Here is a 16,166-nt window from a genome sequence, read left to right on the forward strand (position 1 = left end):
TCTAGCTTTCGGGTTGGGGGCGGGGGGTGGGCAGTGGGATCTGGGAATTGGGATTGTGATCTGAGAGCCCTCTGACATTCTTGCTTAGAAAAAACAAAAAAACCGGATTTCTAAGGACACCCACTAGATTGGGGTAATTTCTTCCTTGTGGGTAGGGGTGTTGGGGGAGGGGTGGAGGAAAGAAGAGGAGAGGTCTACTGTGTGACTCTTTTCTTGCCTTGGCTATGAGAGAGGAGATCATTGAACTAGAAGTAGCGATCCAGAAAAAGCCCACCCATCCAGCACGCCCACCCTGGTTAAAGGCTGGGCTGGCCTTTGTGCTCCCCGAACCACGCCCCCACTCTCAGACTGGACATAAAAACACACACTAGTTGGCACAGGTGTTTGTAGTGCCACTTTATTGCCAATAGCTGACATTGCTCAGGGCTAGTGAAAATAAATTAAAACTACGATGGCATCCGACAGTTATGGCTAAGCTGGAGACGGAGGTGGGCTTTTGTGGGCACTGATCCTGGGAAGGGGGTATAAGATGGCTGTGGAAATGTCAACGGAGAGGCTCTCCCACCGAGACCACATAAGTTTCTATTCCCTCCTGGTACCCAAAAGGGCAAAGTGGAGGCCAGGGTCTCTTAGCTACCAGGAGCTAAGGGAAAGAGGCAATGGGAAACCCTCAGCAGGACCAAAGGGGAGACCAAGGCTTGGATCCCAGAAGAGCAGGAACCCGGAATCCCATGTAGTCACAGAATGACGCAGGGAGGTCGGCTGTTGGTGATCTTTTCTAGGGGTTCTCCATTACTGGCTCTTCGGATGGCCTCAATGAGCTAGAGGGCAGACATGTGGAATGGGATGATGTGTTGTAGGGGTAGGGTGAACCAGGGGGTACTTCCAACATGGCAAATACTCACATCTTTCTCATAAGGGAAGCCCCCATTCTCCAGCTTGGAGAAAACCAGCTGTCCATTGATCTCGATCTCAAAGGCGCCTGGTAGTAAATAAACCAACAAATGAACTGTATGCTGAGAACAGGCAAAAGTTGGGAGATCCTCCAAAGGTGGGCCTTCTACACAACTTAGACTCACTCCTTCATGTCCCCCTTGGCCCCATTAGAGGCTCTTGTAGTTCTTTAAGCAATTTTCCAAGCCTGGGTCAAGCCAAAGGAACCTACAGAAAGTGTCTGTCACTTGTGTATCCTTTCTTTGAACTAAATGAAGGGCTCCCTCCTCTCAAATCTATACTTCAGTCTCATCAGTTTTTCTCTACAGGCTTCATCTGTGACCCCCTCTCCTATGGGAGGGGCCTCAAGTTGGCTGGACATATACTATGTGCCAGATCCTGCTGGACACTAAAACAGCCAATGCCGGAGCTAAAAACCTTAGAGGTGGGATTTAAAAACACTGACTCAGCAGGTGTTCTGCGGGCCTCACCTGTGCCCCCCAGGCGCGACTCAATCTCGATGCCAGGATACTGCTCTTTCACGGCACTCGCCAGCTCCAGGTAGGTCGACTCGAAGCCGCAGGGTTCACTAGGAAGAAGATGCCTGGGGTCCGCTTGGGTTTCGGGGTGGGGGGGCTCCCGTGGACCCACCCCCGTCCGGGCCGGAACCCCACCGGGCAGAGCTGCTCACCAGTACTCCACCACGATGCGGACCCCACTGCCAGGTTCGAGCTCCCTGGGATGGGGCGCTGCAGACGTCGGCCCCAGGTCCCCGCTCATTGCTGCGGGCTCCGCTTCAGCCGCTGCTTCCGGGTGTGACGCGACGCCGCAGGCACGTGAAGGGGCGGAGTCGCGCGTTACGTCCGGGCGTCCCCTTGCGGGCTGCTGCTGCTGGTCTGTTTTGACCCTATTCTTAGCTAGAAAGCTGGGCACTCGGTGGACTAGTCCAGACCACGTTACCTACGCGCTGATTCTACGAGATCCTGGGCTTATCCCGCACCGGGTGTCCGCTGGACTTCACCGCCTTATTTGATCTAATGAAATATCTTAAACTGCAAAGCGCTTTCCAGGAAGAGAATGTGGTGGAGCAAGGGGTCTCAGGGTCTAGGGTTGGCTGATGGTATAGAATAGTTGCCATTTCTCGCTAACATGCTGATGGCATTTTAAACCATCCCACAGCCACACCCTCAGGTATTTCTGACTACACCATAGACACAACCTAGGGCAGTGACCACGTCTCCCCTGCATTCAGGAACCATAGGTTTTGGGGCTCCCCCTCAAGCTGTATGCGCCCCATCACGTGCACCCAGTTCCTGCACCTCCCCTGTTAGCCCAGCTTCACTACAGGTTGGCATCATTATTCTCATTTTGCAATTCTAGAAATGGAAGCTGTCTCCCTGTCTCTTCCTGGCTTCCCACCATAGCCCACCATAGCATACTAACAGGTCACCCACTCTACCATTTCTTTAAACCATTCATTGGATTTCTTCAAACCATTCATTGTTTTTCCATTTATTTATTTCCTCTATCTATCTATCTATATTAGTATCAGGAAAACCATTTTTTAAAGATTTTATTGGGGAAGGGGAACAGGACTTTATTGGGGAACATTGTGTACTTCCAGGCCTTTTTTCCAAGTCAAGTTGTTCTTTCAGTCTTAGTTGTGGCGGGCGCAGCTCAGCTCCAGGTCCAGTTGCCAGTTGCTAGTTGCAGGGGGCGGAGCCCACCATCCCTTGCAGGACTGAGGAATGGAACTGGCAACCTTGTGGTTGAGAGCCCACTGGCCCATGTGGGAATCGAACCGGCAGCCTTCAGAGTCAGGAGCACAGAGCTCCAACTGCCTGAGCCACTGGGCCGGCCCAGGAAAACCATTTTGTAAGCAATGATTTATAGAGTTGTACAACCATCACTACAATCCAGTTACAGAACATTTCCATCAAGCTCAAGAGGTCCCTCCAGCCTGTTGGCAGTCAATTCATCTCTCAGATCCAGCCACTGATCTGCTTTCTGTCTATAAATTTGCCTTTTCTGGACATCTCGTATATCAGATAGAATGATACAATATGTGGTCTTTTGCTTCTGGCTTCTTTCATTCAGTGTAGTTTTTGAGATTCAACCATGCTGTAGTATTACCAGTAGTTTGTTACTTTTTTGTAGCTGACTAGTATCCCATTGTATGGATATGCCACCTTTTGTTTATTCAATACCGATGAATAGACATTTGAATTTCCAGTTTTTGGCTATTTTGAATAATGGTGCTATGGACGTTCATGTAAGTACATACAAAGAGTATGTACATGTGTGTCCACGTTTCTTAGGTAGATTCCTAGGAGTAGAATTGCTGGGTTGAATGGTTAGTTTATGTTCAACTTTTTAAGAAACTGCCAAACTGTTTTAAAAAGTGGCTGTACCATTTTACATTCCCGATAGCAAAATATATGAGAATTTGTTTCCCCATATCTTTGTCAACACTTGTTGCCTATCTCTTTGATTATAGCCATCCTGGTAGGTGTGAGGTGGTATATCATTGTGGCTTTAGTTTGCATTTTTCTAATGACTAATGATGTTGAGCATCTTTTTATGTGCTTACTAGCCATTCATGTATCTTATCTGGAAAAATATATATTCAAGTATTTTGCCCATTTTTTTTTTTTAAGATTTTATTGGGGAAGAGGAACAGGACTTTATTGGGGGAACAGTGTGTACTTCCAGGCCTGTTTTTCCAAGTCAAGTTGTTGTCCTTTCAATCTTAGTTGTGGAGGGTGCCGTTCAGCTTCAAGTTGTTGTCCTTTCAGTCTTAGTTGTGGAGGGTGCAGCTCAGCTCCAGGTCCAGTTGCCATTGCTAGTTGCAGGGGGCGCAGCCCACCATCCCATGCAGGAGTCAAGGAGTTGAACTGGCAACCTTGTGGTTGAGAGCCCACTGGCCCATGTGGGAATCGAACCGGCAGCCTTCGGAGTTAGGAGCATGGAGCTCCAACCACCTGAGCCACCGGGCTGGCCCTATTTTGCCCATTTTTAATTGGGTTGTCTATTACTGATTCGTAAGCATTTTTTATTCTAAATTCAAAGTCCCTAACTGGATAGATGACTTGTAAATATTTACTCCCAATGTTTGACAAGTTTCTTGTTTTAATTTTCTTAGTTATATCTTTTTTTTTTTAACTTTTATTTATTTAAGCCTGTTTTTCCAGGACCCGTCAGCTCCAAGTCAAGTAGTTGTTTCAATCTAATTGTGGAGGGCGCAACTCACAGTGGCCCATGTGGGGATTAAACCGGCAACCCTGTTGTTAAGAGCTCACGCTCCAACCAACTGAGCTAACTAGCTGCTCCAGTAATGTCTTTTGGAAGGCAAAAAATTTTAGTTTTGATGAAGTTTAATTGACCAATTTTTTTCTTTTGTCACCTGCACTTTTGCTGTATGTGAGATACAAGATCATAAAGATTTTCTCCATTGGTTTCTTCTAGAAGTTTTATAGTTTCAGCTCTTATGTTTAGGTCTATGATCTATTTTGAATTAATTTTCATACATGGTGTCAGGTAAGGATCTATATTCATCTTTAGGCATGTGGATATTCATTCGTCCCATAACCGTTTATTGAAAAGATTATCCTTTTACCCTGAATTGTCTTGGCATCTTTGTCAAAAATCAATTGACCAGAAATGTAAGGTTTTATATTTGGACTCTTGATTCTGTTCCATTGATCCATACATCTATTTTTTGTTTCTTTCTTTCTTTTTTTTTATTGGGGAAGGGGAACAGGACTTTGTTGGGGAACAGTGTGTACTTCCAGGCCTTTTTTCCAAGTCAAGTTTTTGTCCTTTCAATCTTAGTTGTGGAGGGCGCAGCTCAGCTCCAGGTCCAGTTGCTGTTGCTAGTTGCAGGGGGTGCAGCCCACCATCCCTTGCGGGAGTCAAACCTGCAACCTTGTGGTTGAGAGGACGCGCTCCAACCAACTGAGCCATTTGGGAGCTCAGCAGCAGCTCAGCTCAAGGTGCCATGTTCAATCTTAGTTGCAGGGGGCGGAGCCCACCATCCCTTGCAGGACTCGAAGAATTGAACTGGCAACCTTGTGGTTGAGAGCCCACTGGCCCATGTGGGAATCGAACCGGCAGCCTTCGGAGTTAGGAGCATGGAACTCTAACCGCCTGAGCCACCGGGCCGGCTCTGTTTCTTTTTTTTAATTAAAAAAATTCAGATACAATTTATACACAGTAAAATTCACCCTCTTGAGTGTACCTTTCTGTGAGTTCTGACTCACAGTTGTATATCCACCACCAACACCAAGATACATAACAGTCCATTACTTCCTACAGGTCCCTGTGACCCTCTCCCTCCACCCCACCCCAACCCCAGATCTGCTTGTTTTAGTTTCACCCCCTCCAGAAAGCCTTAATGGAATCCTACAGCACTCAGTCCTCTGGCTTCCCTTTCTAAACTATCCTTCAACATCCAGAGTGATCTTTCCAAAATAAAGATCTGCCTGTTCCTCTGTGCCTCTATTTAAGCCCAGGTAGACCCTGCAGGGTCTGGCCTCTGCCCACACATAGTTCCTGCTGGTCTGGACAGACAGGATGGATGGCTCTTAAACCTGGTTCACAGAACAACCACCTGAGGGCTTGTCAATACCACACATTCCTGGGTCTTGGCCCCAGAAACAGATTCAGAGGTAGGGAGGGGAACCTGGATCTGTTTTTCATACAAGCCTAGGGAGATGTAGAGGCAGGTGGTCACCGGCTACACTTTGAGAAACACAGCTGAGTCCAAAGCACTTGCCTTTCCCCACACCTTCCACAGCCACTTCCCTGCCCCAGACAGCTTCCCCTCTGCTCAAATGTCACCTCAAGGGAGAAGTCTTCTTTAACTCCCTGGGTGAGTCATTCTCCCAGCATCGTTTGTCACCTGTTGTTTCTTATTATTTGTATAATTCTTTGATTAGCATCAGTCTCCCGACTGGGCCACAGGAGGACAAGGGCGCGGCCTGTGTTTGTTGCTTACCACTGGATCCCCAGTACCAAGCATGGGTTTGGCCTAGAATAGATTCTTAACAAATATTAGTTGAATGAAGGAATGACTGAGTGAACTGTCTACTGTGCTTTGCATAAGCTACTCCATGGCCCAGGTGACCTACCCCCTCCCCCACTTCTTTGCTTAGTCCACTCACACTGGTTTTTCGGAGAAAATGTAGTTTGGAGAAAGTGGAGGCTGGAGCCACTTTTCATGGTCTCCCAGGGCAGACCTCTTATCACCCTATGGGTTGTTTTGTTTACCCAACTGTCACCCACTTCAGGCTGGGAGGTGGCCTCTGCCTTTGATCTCAGCCTCCCAGGTCCTCCCCTCCACACCCCAGTGTTTGCCTAGTGCAAAAGGAGAGAGCCAAAGTGAGCGCTCTAGGGGAGTACCCTGGCACCTGGCCAGAGCTTTCCCTACCAAGAGACCATGACTTACCCCTTCAATTTCAGGAGAAGCTAAGCCCCTGCATTTTGCTCAGAAGGGAGGACATACCCTCCGTGCCTCAAAGGAGCCAGGATGCAGCCCGGGGGGCCAGGCTGTGGCTGGAGGTCAAGAGGCAGGCCGAGTTGCCGGACACTCCTCTGATTGGCGGCCCCCTTTTGTCGAGCGCCCTTTGCCCCAGGGGGTGGGACCCAGAGCAGGCCCCCAGCTTTGGCCAATGAACACTCCAGGTTTGGGGGGTGGGGGCAAGGGGAAAAGTGGGCGGGGCCGTTTCCTCTCACCTCGTCCCCCAGTCCCTCCCTCCCAGGCTGTGAGGTCTTAGCTCTTGAGGCTATTCAGTTCGACTGTCTCCGCCTCTCCCCTGGCACCTGCTGCCAGGCTAAGAAGGGTAAAAACAATCCCAGCCGGCGTACAGTTTCAGGGAGTCCCCGCCCAGCCTAAGCTTCCTCCTCCCATGCCGCTCCTCCAGGCCCCACCCCCACCTGCCCAAGATAATTTTAGTTTCCTTGCGCCAGGAGCCGGTACACACTGGGCTCACCCTCCCCCCCGCCCTCACTTCTACATCCAAAGGCGGGACACCCTCCTACCACCTGTACAGAAGAGGGAGCGGATTTGAAATCAAGTCCAGGTGTCTAGGGTCCCTAGACTGTGCCGATCTTCGGACTCTGTGTCCTGCTACTCCTGCTGAGGTTTTTACAGGTAAGGGGGCAGAGATCAGTCCCAGACGACAACCTGCACCCCGCCCCCCAGCCGCACCGGGGCCCCAGGCTGTGCCCGTCTCAGGGCCAGGAGCTGGCTGGCTGCCCAGGTGAGCGGCCGGGCGGCCAACTGGCTCCCTCTCCTGTTCCCCCCTCAGTGATGTCAGGCCAAGGGCGGGGGCAGGAGGGGGACAGGTAGTTAAGGGCTTGGCGTCTCCCTCCCCAAATCGGAGGCCCCAGCCAGGTGTCACCAACGCCCCGGGTCCAGGTAAGGACCAAAGCGGGCATTTCATCTTGGGAGGGTGGGGAGCACCGTCAGGACCGGGGACAATATGGGAAGATTCGGCCTCCTGCTGTGTTACTCCGGCGGCCTCTCTTTCTGTTTTCCTCTAGCCCCCCATCCCTCCCCTTCCTCACCGTCTGCCCTCAGCCTTTCCCTATCCTCATTTCCTGTCCTCTCCAACCGTTCCTTCCCTCTCTGTACCCAACCTTCTCCCCCCGCCCCCCGGATCAACTAGCACATGGGGACGGGGAAGTTCGATGTCAGATTCTCTACTCCGGGAGACGCGGCTTTCCCGCTGAAACTAGCCCCTCCCCACCCCCATTCTCAGAAGGCGAGCTAGGAGGGGGGTCCGAATATCGAGGAAGCTGCCCCGGAGTCACTCCCTAGCTCAGCCTGATTTTTACCTCAGTTTAAGTTTCCCCAAGTCTTTTACTAAAGACCGACATCTCTGCGACGGGAGGGAGGGTCTCGTTTGGAGGGCAGTTAAAGAGGGATTCTCTACGTTGCTAGAGCTTCGTCTCTCCGGATTGTACCTGTGTTCAGGAACACAGGGTCCTGCCCTCGAATGGGAGAATGGGGGCGGGGAAGGTCCAGGGTCCCTCCTGGCTTCAGAACAAAGTGGGCTGGAAAGGCTGGAGACCTGGCTGCTGGGGTGGTCAGCCGCACAGCGCGGCCTGGGGAGAGTGTGTGTGCGTGTTGGGGGGTCGGGGGGGAGGCAGATGGTCTCGTCTGTTTGAATAGGCCGGAGAAAGACCCAGGTCCCAGTCTGGGTCTCCCTGGCTCGTTGAGGATGGAGAATGCACCTGTCCGTGGTTGAAAGGTGTCCTAACCCCACTGCCACTCAAGAATGCCCCCTCTTGGTCTGCCTTTCATGGACTCTGCTCTCCCCTTCACCCCTGATACCCCCCGGGGGGGCCCTCCGCGAAGGCAAGCAGCCAGTAATGATTAACTCCACAGACACTCTAGCATTCTTACCAAATTAAACTTTAAAAGAGCTGCCCCCCCTTCTCCCATTGGGCGTTTCTTTTCTGAGCAAGGGAGTAGGCGGGGCCTCAAGGTCCAGGGCCCTCCCCCCAACTCCGGGTCACAGAGGGGTTCCCCGCCTCCTCACCTGGGCCCTGCACCATAAGAGCTCCCCCAAAAGTTGAGCCTTCCCCGCTACAATCAATCGCGATGGGGGCGGGGCATGAAGTTCTGGGCTAGACCCGGTCTTCCCTCCACGTCCAGGGCCCCAGCCCAGGCCTCTGTCCTGCTAGCCCCTCCCCCCACCCTGGGAAGCACCGAACGTGGCCTTGTTTTCTGTCGGCCTTAAACACTGGGCCTTGCCACCCGCCCTTGGGGCCAGCCAGGTGGGGCAAGATTCAGGAAGTAAACAAGGAGGCAGGAGGCAGGAGGCAGGCAGGGAGGGAAGGAGGGTGGGGCCGGAGCCGCCGGGGCAGGAGAGGCGGTGGGGAAAGCCGCTGCTTGGACTTGCAGTGTTTAGGGGACAGATTGATTCTGGGGTTTGGCTTCAGCAGAAGCGAATTTCCTAAGGCCCCAGTTTGAAAGCTTTAGCTCTCTTGGGAAGGAGGCTTGTCCAGGCCCCACAGCTGGGACCCCAGTTCTCCTATTTCATCTCTTTGGTCCTGATTGTGCCACTCTTCTCTTTGCCTCAGAAGGGTCTGGAAGAGGCGGGGTGGAGGGATCTGAAGACCAAACCCAAGTTTGAGGCCATACTAATCTGATTTAAATCTGCCCTCTCCCCTTCCAAACACTGCCCTGATTCCTCTTCCATCTGGGATGGGGGAGGACCCAGACTCCTCCCCGACCCCCCCCCCTCGCCTCTGGCTTCCAAGAGGGGTAGCCTCTGCAAACCCTCTCCCTAGTCCTCCTCGTGGAAGCGTTGTGTTCTGGTGGTGATGTACTGGTGTCTATCAGGATCAATGGTGGGAATATCTTCCCCTTTCCCAGTAGGATACTGAGCCCCTTCCTTTGCTCTCCCTCCTGGACCTTTCCTTGTCTGCTTGTCTGTCCTCCTGGGTGTCTTGACTTTCTGCTCCTGCTCCTGGGGTCCACCTCTTGCCAGGACACTAGGAGAATGTGTAGGAGGGCCTTCATCCCCCGTGAGCTGGCTGAGTCCTGGGTACTAGGGCCGGGCAGCAGCAGCAGAATGAAAGCCTGGGAGGCCCCATATAGTAGAGGGAGCAATGCAAGCTTTCTTTGGGTGAGTGAGGGACGCCCCTGGGAGGATGGCTCCACTACCGATGGGCCTCTAAATCCAGGCCTGATTTTTCTTCTCTCTTGTCCGGACTGGGGTGCTCCTGGGTTGGGTGGTGGTGACTGGACTGGGGACAGATTGCAGGTCCCACCTGGACTGGAGATGTGGAGGTAGGCCGAGGGTGAGGAGGAAGAGATGATGTCAGAGGAGCCTCAGGCCCTGTATCCTCCTCCCTTGCTCCTCCTCATCCCCTGTTGTGTTCCTTGCCCTGTGCCTTCCCTATTCCTCCCAGGCTGGAAGGTTGGGGGCGGGAGTGGAGGCGGTGTGTAGAGGCAGGGTTGTTTGTGTTTCTCTTAAGCCAGGAAGTTGTGCAGATGAGTCAAGGTTGAATGGAGAGCCCCAGGCAGTACCATCCCGCCCCACCCTGACTCAGCTGTCCCCCAAGTCCCCTCATGCCCACACTTAAGGGTCAGGGACGTGCCCCATTCTGGAGGGTCAATCCCAGTGCCCCAGGCAGCCTAACAACACTGCCCAGGGTCTGGAGAGCAGGCAGGGGGCTGGAACTGGTGATGTCTCCCAGGTCCTCCCTGGTCTCAGCCCAGCCAAAGGGATCTTGGTTCCTGTGGGGGAGGGGCCTGCATTACCTCTACCCCCAGTGGGCATCTTTGCCCCATTTCTCCTATCCTTACTCATCCTGGGTGCCCATGCAGCACCTGTGGGTGCTAAGACTTGGGGAAGACCCTGGCCCTGCCTAGGAGAGCCGAGTATCTCCAGACCAGTGGGTTGATAAGACAGGTGCACAGTAATTGGCGAGGAAGCCCCAGTGCAGTACCCTGGGAGCCCTTCCAACTGAATGTAGAAAATTCAGGAAGGCTTCTCAGAAATGGTAGGTCTGGCATTGGGGCTTTAAGAAAGTTGGGCAGTTGGAATGGCCTGGGGAGGGCACACGGGTTTGGGGGCTGCTGGGGCCAGGGCCCCAGGCTAGCCCTCCCCATCCCACTGCAGCTGACCCTGCCCCCCTGGTACCTGTTCTTACTCACCTCCTCCTCCCCTTTGCATCACTCAGCACTTGGGCAGGCGTTGCCACAACAGGCTCTGGCAACCAGGTCTGGCAACAAAGCACTGGAAGAACCTGGGGCAGAGCCCAGAGGAGTAAGTGCCCCACGCTCGGAGAGAGAGGAGTGGCCCTTTGCTCTGACACTGAGAGCTTGAGCCCCAGACAAATCTGTGGGTCCTGGAATCTGTTGCTGTTGCCCGGCTTGTAGTTGGGGGACCCTCTTAGCTCTTGTCTTGGGCAACTTGGGGCTAAAGGAAGAGAAGAGCACTGGACTAGGTGTCCCAACACTGGGTTCCTCTCCCTGGCTTATCTGTGATGGGAGCGAGAATGCTTCCTTCTCAGGGACTTGGTGCCCCCTTTTGTAAAATGGACTAACTTTTCTTTTCCCAAAGTTTCCAGGGAAACTCCAGTTAGAAGGGAAACAATGAGGTACTAGGTAAACTCTGAGCGGCACCTGACATCTATGTGAAGTGAGGAAGTCGGGGTCTTCTTGGCTCCTCTCCCCAAGACAAAGGCACAAGAGCGGCTGCATTCAGCCCCCTCTTCTCCTTCAGATGTCATGGAGTTGGGTCTGTCTCCACCTCATCGCAGCAGCTCCCCAGAAGACCTGTACCCAGCCCCTGGGACCCCTCCTGGGACTCCTCCGCCTCCTGATAGCCCTCTGCCTGGGGAGGTGAAGAGGTCTCAGCCTCTGCCTATTCCCACCAGCAGGTACGATGGGGAGCTGGGGCTGAGGAGGGCTGGCGGGGGGGGGGGGGCGGAGGGGGAGGCAGGAGGGCGGTGGTCATACCTAGAAGCTTGCAGTCAACTCCTCCCTGCCCCACACAGGAAACTTCGAGAGGAGGAGCTGCGGACGACCTCTCTACCCTCCATCCCCAACCCTTTCCCCGAGCTCTGCAGTCCTTCTTCACAGAGCCCCATTCTCGGGGGGCCCTCTAGTGCAAGGGGGCTGCTTCCTCGAGACGCCAGCTGCCCCCATGTGAGTTGTCCTGGGAACGAGAAGGCAGGGATGTGGAGGTGCTATGGGACACCGTGGATATAGTGCTACTTCTGTGAAGGTGGGGGGACTTGATTAGGTGTCCCTGAGGGCATAGCAGATGGGGGAAGGGAAAGGACCGCCCTTTGCCCTTCCTCAAGGACTCTGCAATTCCTGGGGTGCAGGTAGTAAAGGTGTACAGCGAAGACGGAGCCTGTCGGTCTGTGGAGGTGGCGGCAGGTGCCACGGCCCGCTATGTATGTGAAATGCTGGTGCAGCGAGCTCACGCCCTCAGTGATGAGAACTGGGGGCTGGTGGAGTGCCACCCCCATCTAGCACTGGGTGAGTTGAGGTGCAGGGTCTGCCTGGACGGGGAGGACATGCTTCCCAGTTGGGCTAGGGAGATGGCTCATCCGAGAGGCCTTGGCTGATGTCCACTGACCCCGCTTTTTGCCCTTGATCCCAGAGCGGGGCTTGGAGGACCATGAGTCAGTGGTGGAAGTGCAGGCTGCCTGGCCTATCGGCGGAGACAGCCGCTTTGTTTTCCGAAAAAACTTCGCCAAGTATGAACTGTTCAAGAGCTCCCCAGTGAGTGCTGGGGGTAGCGGGGAGCTCTGGGACACCTGATCCCCTATCTGGACCCTCAGCCCCTGACTCCTGACTCCTTGCTCCCAGCACTCCCTGTTCCCAGAAAAGATGGTCTCCAGCTGTCTGGACACACACACGGGTGTATCCCACGAAGACCTCATCCAGGTGAAGGGACAACCTCATTTCACAGCATAGTCGTAATTCCCTAGAATCCCCATTGCTTCTTGGCCCCTAAGCTTTGTGAGCCCAGCGCAGTCGTAAGTGATGGTGAACGCGTCATTTTCCCTGCTTGAGTGTCAGTTTCTTCGTCTGTTAAATGGGGACAATAAATGCACGTGGAGCACCTCCTCTCATAAAAGGGGTTTTGTGAAGGCACTTGTGTGTATGTGTGTGTGTGTGTGTTTCTGTCTGTCTGTCTGTCTGTGTGTCCGTGCCCCCCTCTAGGCCTCTCACCCTCTTCCTGCCTTCTTCTGGTCTTAGAACTTCCTGAATGCCGGCAGCTTCCCAGAGATCCAGGGCTTCCTGCAGCTGCGGGGGTCAGGACGCAAGCTTTGGAAACGCTTCTTCTGCTTCCTGCGCCGGTCTGGCCTCTATTACTCCACCAAGGGCACCTCCAAGGTGAGGTATTGAGGGCAACACCCCAACCCCTAGAATGCTGCATCCTGCTCCTTCTAGGCATTGCCCTTTCCTGTTGGAACTCCTGGACCTTTCTCCCCCTGGGCCCTGAGACCCTCAGCTGCTTCTCTTTCCCGCCCAGCTTACCTGCCCCAGGAGGTAGCAGTGGAAAATGCAGGTGAACTGAGTTTGAGTACTGGCTCTGCTTCTATTTGCTATATGAACTGCGGCACTTCTGTGCCCCTCTCTGGGCCTGAAACCTCCGCAGCTGGCTTGGGGGGGGCAGTAATCTGTGGATAGGGTTCACCTGTGCCAAGTCCTGCTTACCTGTGCTGTGCAGGATCCAAGGCACCTGCAGTACGTAGCAGACGTGAACGAATCCAACGTGTACGTGGTGACCCAGGGTCGCAAGCTGTATGGGATGCCCACAGACTTTGGCTTCTGTATCAAGGTGAAGACCCTGGCCTGGCTGGGAGGGAACAGGACTTGCTCTGTCCCCAGGATTCTACCTGGAGGTTCTGAGCTCCATTTGGAACACCCAGACTCCTCCCTGCATCATGCCCTGCCCTATGGAGACTGGGAGACAGACATCTGGTCCTAAAGGCAGACATGGAACCAGCCAGTTTTCTCTCCCCACAGCCAAACAAGCTTCGAAATGGTCACAAGGGGCTTCGTGTCTTCTGCAGTGAGGATGAGCAGAGCCGCACCTGCTGGTTAGCTGCCTTCCGCCTCTTCAAGGTGAGGCCTCTCACCTCTCACCAAAGGTCCCGCCTTTGGGGTCCTCAGCATGAGGGAGGAATGATAGATCTGCCCTCAGGAAGTCTCCAGAATGAGGGGGCATCACAGCCTTGCTGTCTTAGAATCCCTGGTTCAAGGCTGGAGTCGAAGCTCTGACTTCAGAAAGCTCCTTATCCTGGGGCAGAGACACGACTCTGCTGCTGGGGGGGTCTGGTCTGGAGGGTGTCACAGCCCAGACCCTGGCACCTGCTTGACCTCAGGCCTGCTTTCTCTCTCCATCCCCCAGTATGGGGTGCAGCTGTATAAGAACTATCAGCAGGCACAGTCTCGCCACCTGCGCCCATCCTGTGTGGGATCCCCTCCCCTGGTGAGTGTGCATAAGGGCATTAGCTGGGGGTGGGTACCCAGGCCCCATCCCGGGGATACTTGGGCCCCATTCTGACCCCTCCTCTTCCCTTCCTATCCCATTTGCAGAGGAGTGTCTCGGATAATACCCTGGTGGCCATGGACTTCTCTGGCCATGCTGGGCGTGTCATTGAAAACCCCCGGGAGGCTCTGAGTGCAGCCCTGGAGGAGGCCCATGCCTGGAGGGTGAGAGGCCTGCACCCGTCTGCATATTTGTACTGGGGACCTCTCTCCGTATGGGTTTCCATGGAGTGGGAGGACAAGGGGTGAGGGGAGGCCCTCAGCTGATCAAAGGCACAAAGGGGCTCTGCATTCTTGAGGGGTGGTGTAATATCCCTGACACCCCCCACTGTGTCCCCCTCTGCCCTGCAGAAGAAGACGAACCACCGTTTCAGCCTGCCCACCCCATGCTCAGGCACAAGCCTCAGTGCAGGTGGGTGAGGGCCCAGCATCCCTGGGGGCTGCCATGGTTCTCTGAGCATTTCTGGTGGGGGTGGTTAGTATGGAGGTCCCATCTGTCTCCCCTTCACCCCAGCCATCCACCGCACCCAACCTTGGTTCCATGGACGCATTTCCCGCGAGGAAAGCCAGCGACTCATCACACAGCAGGGCCTTGTAGATGGGTAAGGGGCAGGGCTGGGCAGGGCAGCAGGCCCAGGGGTAAGAGAGACCCTAGGGGAGGATGGCAGCCGTGTGTCCTCAGCTAATGTTGCCCTGTCTCCTGGCAGCCTGTTCCTGGTCCGAGAGAGTCAGCGGAACCCACAGGGCTTTGTCCTCTCTTTGTGCCACCTGCAGAAAGTCAAGCATTATCTCATTCTACCGGTGAGTAATCCGTCCCTTCCCAAGAGTCCTAGATTCCTGCAGTGGAGACGCAGGACTCCTAGCAGCCTGTCGTCCCCATCAGGCCCCTGCAGGAAGTGCCCTTCACCCCTGGTCCCCAATGTGTCTGGGGTCTCCTGCTCTCTCCTTTCTCCCTGCACAAGCAATGGGGACCTCAGCCCTGGCCCAGGAGGGAGCCCTTCCAGTTCACATCCTTCCCTGACTACCTACCCCCTATGGCCATACCCCAGAGTGAGGAGGAGGGCCGCCTTTACTTCAGCATGGACGAGGGCCAGACTCGCTTCACCGACCTGCTGCAGCTCGTGGAGTTCCACCAGCTGAACCGCGGCATCCTGCCCTGCTTGTTGCGCCACTGCTGTACCTGCGTGGCCCTCTGACCACCGCAGAAGCAGGCATGTGTCTCAGTCCCGTGCTCATAGGCCAGACTCGGAGGGTGCAGAGGGCAGGGACAGCATCGTGAATTATTGGAGGGTTTCCCCACTCCAGTTTTCACCTCTGCTCCTTTGCCTCCCTGAGGCAGAAAGTACCCCCCACCCAGTCCACCCTCAACCCCTCTCCTCAAGGGAAGGCACTTGGGGTGGCCCTCTCCCCTTCATGGAGCTTCTGGGCACTGCCCTGGGACAGGGCATTATGGGAAAAATGAGGGCAGCCCAGGGGATCTTATGCTCCACACTTTGTACAGACTGAGAGGCCAGTTGATCTGCTGTGTTTTATACTAGTGACAATAAAGATTATTTTTGGATACACCTATGTGTTCTGTCTGGCAAGATCTGGCTAGCTGGGGTAGAGAAGGGGAGTAGGACAGGTGGGCACCAGGTCTTGGTGAACGTGTCAGGTGGATCGAGGCCACGTACTGGCTAGCCTGGATGTTTCTGAGGGCAAGGACGGTCTTGGTCATCTGAGAGTCTCCAGTACCCAGCGTGGATCCTGGTGCATAGAGGGTGCCCAATAATTGCTTGTTAAATGAATGAATGGACAAGGGACTGTCATCCAGGTGAGATTTCCTGATAGGGCCTAAAGCTACAGAGATAACTCTAATAGGGTCTGGGCATTGGAGATGAGTCAGGCAACATCCTTATGCTCTACTACAAGTCCTGGGCTAACTGGTGGGATACTGCGTCGCGACAAACACACAGGTATGCCTGTACCACCACCATCCAGTCACACAACGGCTCCATTACAAGTCCCTGTGTCAACCCCTCTCCCTCCTCCCCAATGCCAGATCTGTTTTCTGTCCTTCTAGTTCTGCCCCCTCCAGAAAGCATTTATGGAATCCTACAGCACTCAGCCCTCTGAGTCTGGCTTCCGTCTCCAGCCTATCCTTCAGCATCCCATGTGATCTTTCCAAAATTCAAATGCCTGCTCCCTTGTACTTCCACTTACG

At 54.2% G+C, this 16,166-nt stretch overlaps 2 protein-coding genes across 5 annotated transcripts; one reads left to right on the top strand and one right to left on the bottom strand.

The window, feature by feature from the left end:
- Window positions 1-723: 723 nt before the first annotated feature.
- MIEN1 (migration and invasion enhancer 1) lies at window positions 724-2,439 on the bottom strand. The gene is made up of 4 exons (XM_033090220.1): window positions 1,625-2,439; window positions 1,425-1,522; window positions 906-982; window positions 724-821 (listed from the first exon to the last, which is right to left on the bottom strand). Exons 1-4 carry the CDS (start codon window positions 1,711-1,713, stop codon window positions 738-740), a joined length of 348 nt encoding a protein of 115 aa, XP_032946111.1. The 5' UTR covers window positions 1,714-2,439; the 3' UTR covers window positions 724-737.
- A 4,469-nt stretch (window positions 2,440-6,908) lies between these two features.
- Window positions 6,909-15,534, top strand: GRB7 (growth factor receptor bound protein 7). 4 transcript variants are annotated; one of them, XM_033091678.1, is made up of 15 exons: window positions 6,909-7,084; window positions 11,175-11,331; window positions 11,449-11,599; window positions 11,782-11,938; window positions 12,063-12,184; window positions 12,272-12,349; window positions 12,665-12,802; window positions 13,140-13,250; window positions 13,439-13,537; window positions 13,824-13,904; window positions 14,012-14,128; window positions 14,315-14,375; window positions 14,478-14,565; window positions 14,671-14,764; window positions 15,013-15,534. In XM_033091678.1, exons 2-15 carry the CDS (start codon window positions 11,180-11,182, stop codon window positions 15,157-15,159), a joined length of 1,596 nt encoding a protein of 531 aa, XP_032947569.1. In that variant the 5' UTR covers window positions 6,909-7,084; window positions 11,175-11,179; the 3' UTR covers window positions 15,160-15,534. The 4 variants fall into 4 exon arrangements, with proteins under 4 accessions (XP_032947569.1, XP_032947565.1, XP_032947568.1 ...); XM_033091674.1 differs by having other exon boundaries at window positions 14,926-15,522; XM_033091677.1 differs by lacking the exon at window positions 6,909-7,084 and adding an exon at window positions 7,171-7,193 and having other exon boundaries at window positions 14,926-15,522.
- The last annotated feature ends 632 nt before the right edge of the window (window positions 15,535-16,166 follow it).

Source organism: Rhinolophus ferrumequinum, chromosome 21, assembly GCF_004115265.2.
Source record: "Rhinolophus ferrumequinum isolate MPI-CBG mRhiFer1 chromosome 21, mRhiFer1_v1.p, whole genome shotgun sequence".
In the NCBI taxonomy this organism is placed as follows: Eukaryota; Metazoa; Chordata; class Mammalia; order Chiroptera; family Rhinolophidae; genus Rhinolophus; species Rhinolophus ferrumequinum.

Bases quoted from the DNA above. Each gene is read 5' to 3' on its own strand.
- MIEN1 (XM_033090220.1), bottom strand. From the start codon at position 1,713: ATGAGCGGGGACCTGGGGCCGACGTCTGCAGCGCCCCATCCCAGGGAG. The intron at 1,523-1,624 runs GTGAGCAGCTCT...TCTTCTTCCTAG, and splicing joins CGCATCGTGGTGGAGTACTG to TGAACCCTGCGGCTTCGAGT. The intron at 822-905 runs GTGAGTATTTGC...TCTGCCCTCTAG, and splicing joins GCTTCCCTTATGAGAAAGAT to CTCATTGAGGCCATCCGAAG.
- GRB7 (XM_033091674.1), top strand. From the start codon at position 11,180: ATGGAGTTGGGTCTGTCTCCACCTCATCGCAGCAGCTCCCCAGAAGAC. The intron at 13,251-13,438 runs GTGAAGACCCTG...CTCTCCCCACAG, and splicing joins ACTTTGGCTTCTGTATCAAG to CCAAACAAGCTTCGAAATGG. The intron at 14,129-14,314 runs GTGAGAGGCCTG...TCTGCCCTGCAG, and splicing joins AGGAGGCCCATGCCTGGAGG to AAGAAGACGAACCACCGTTT.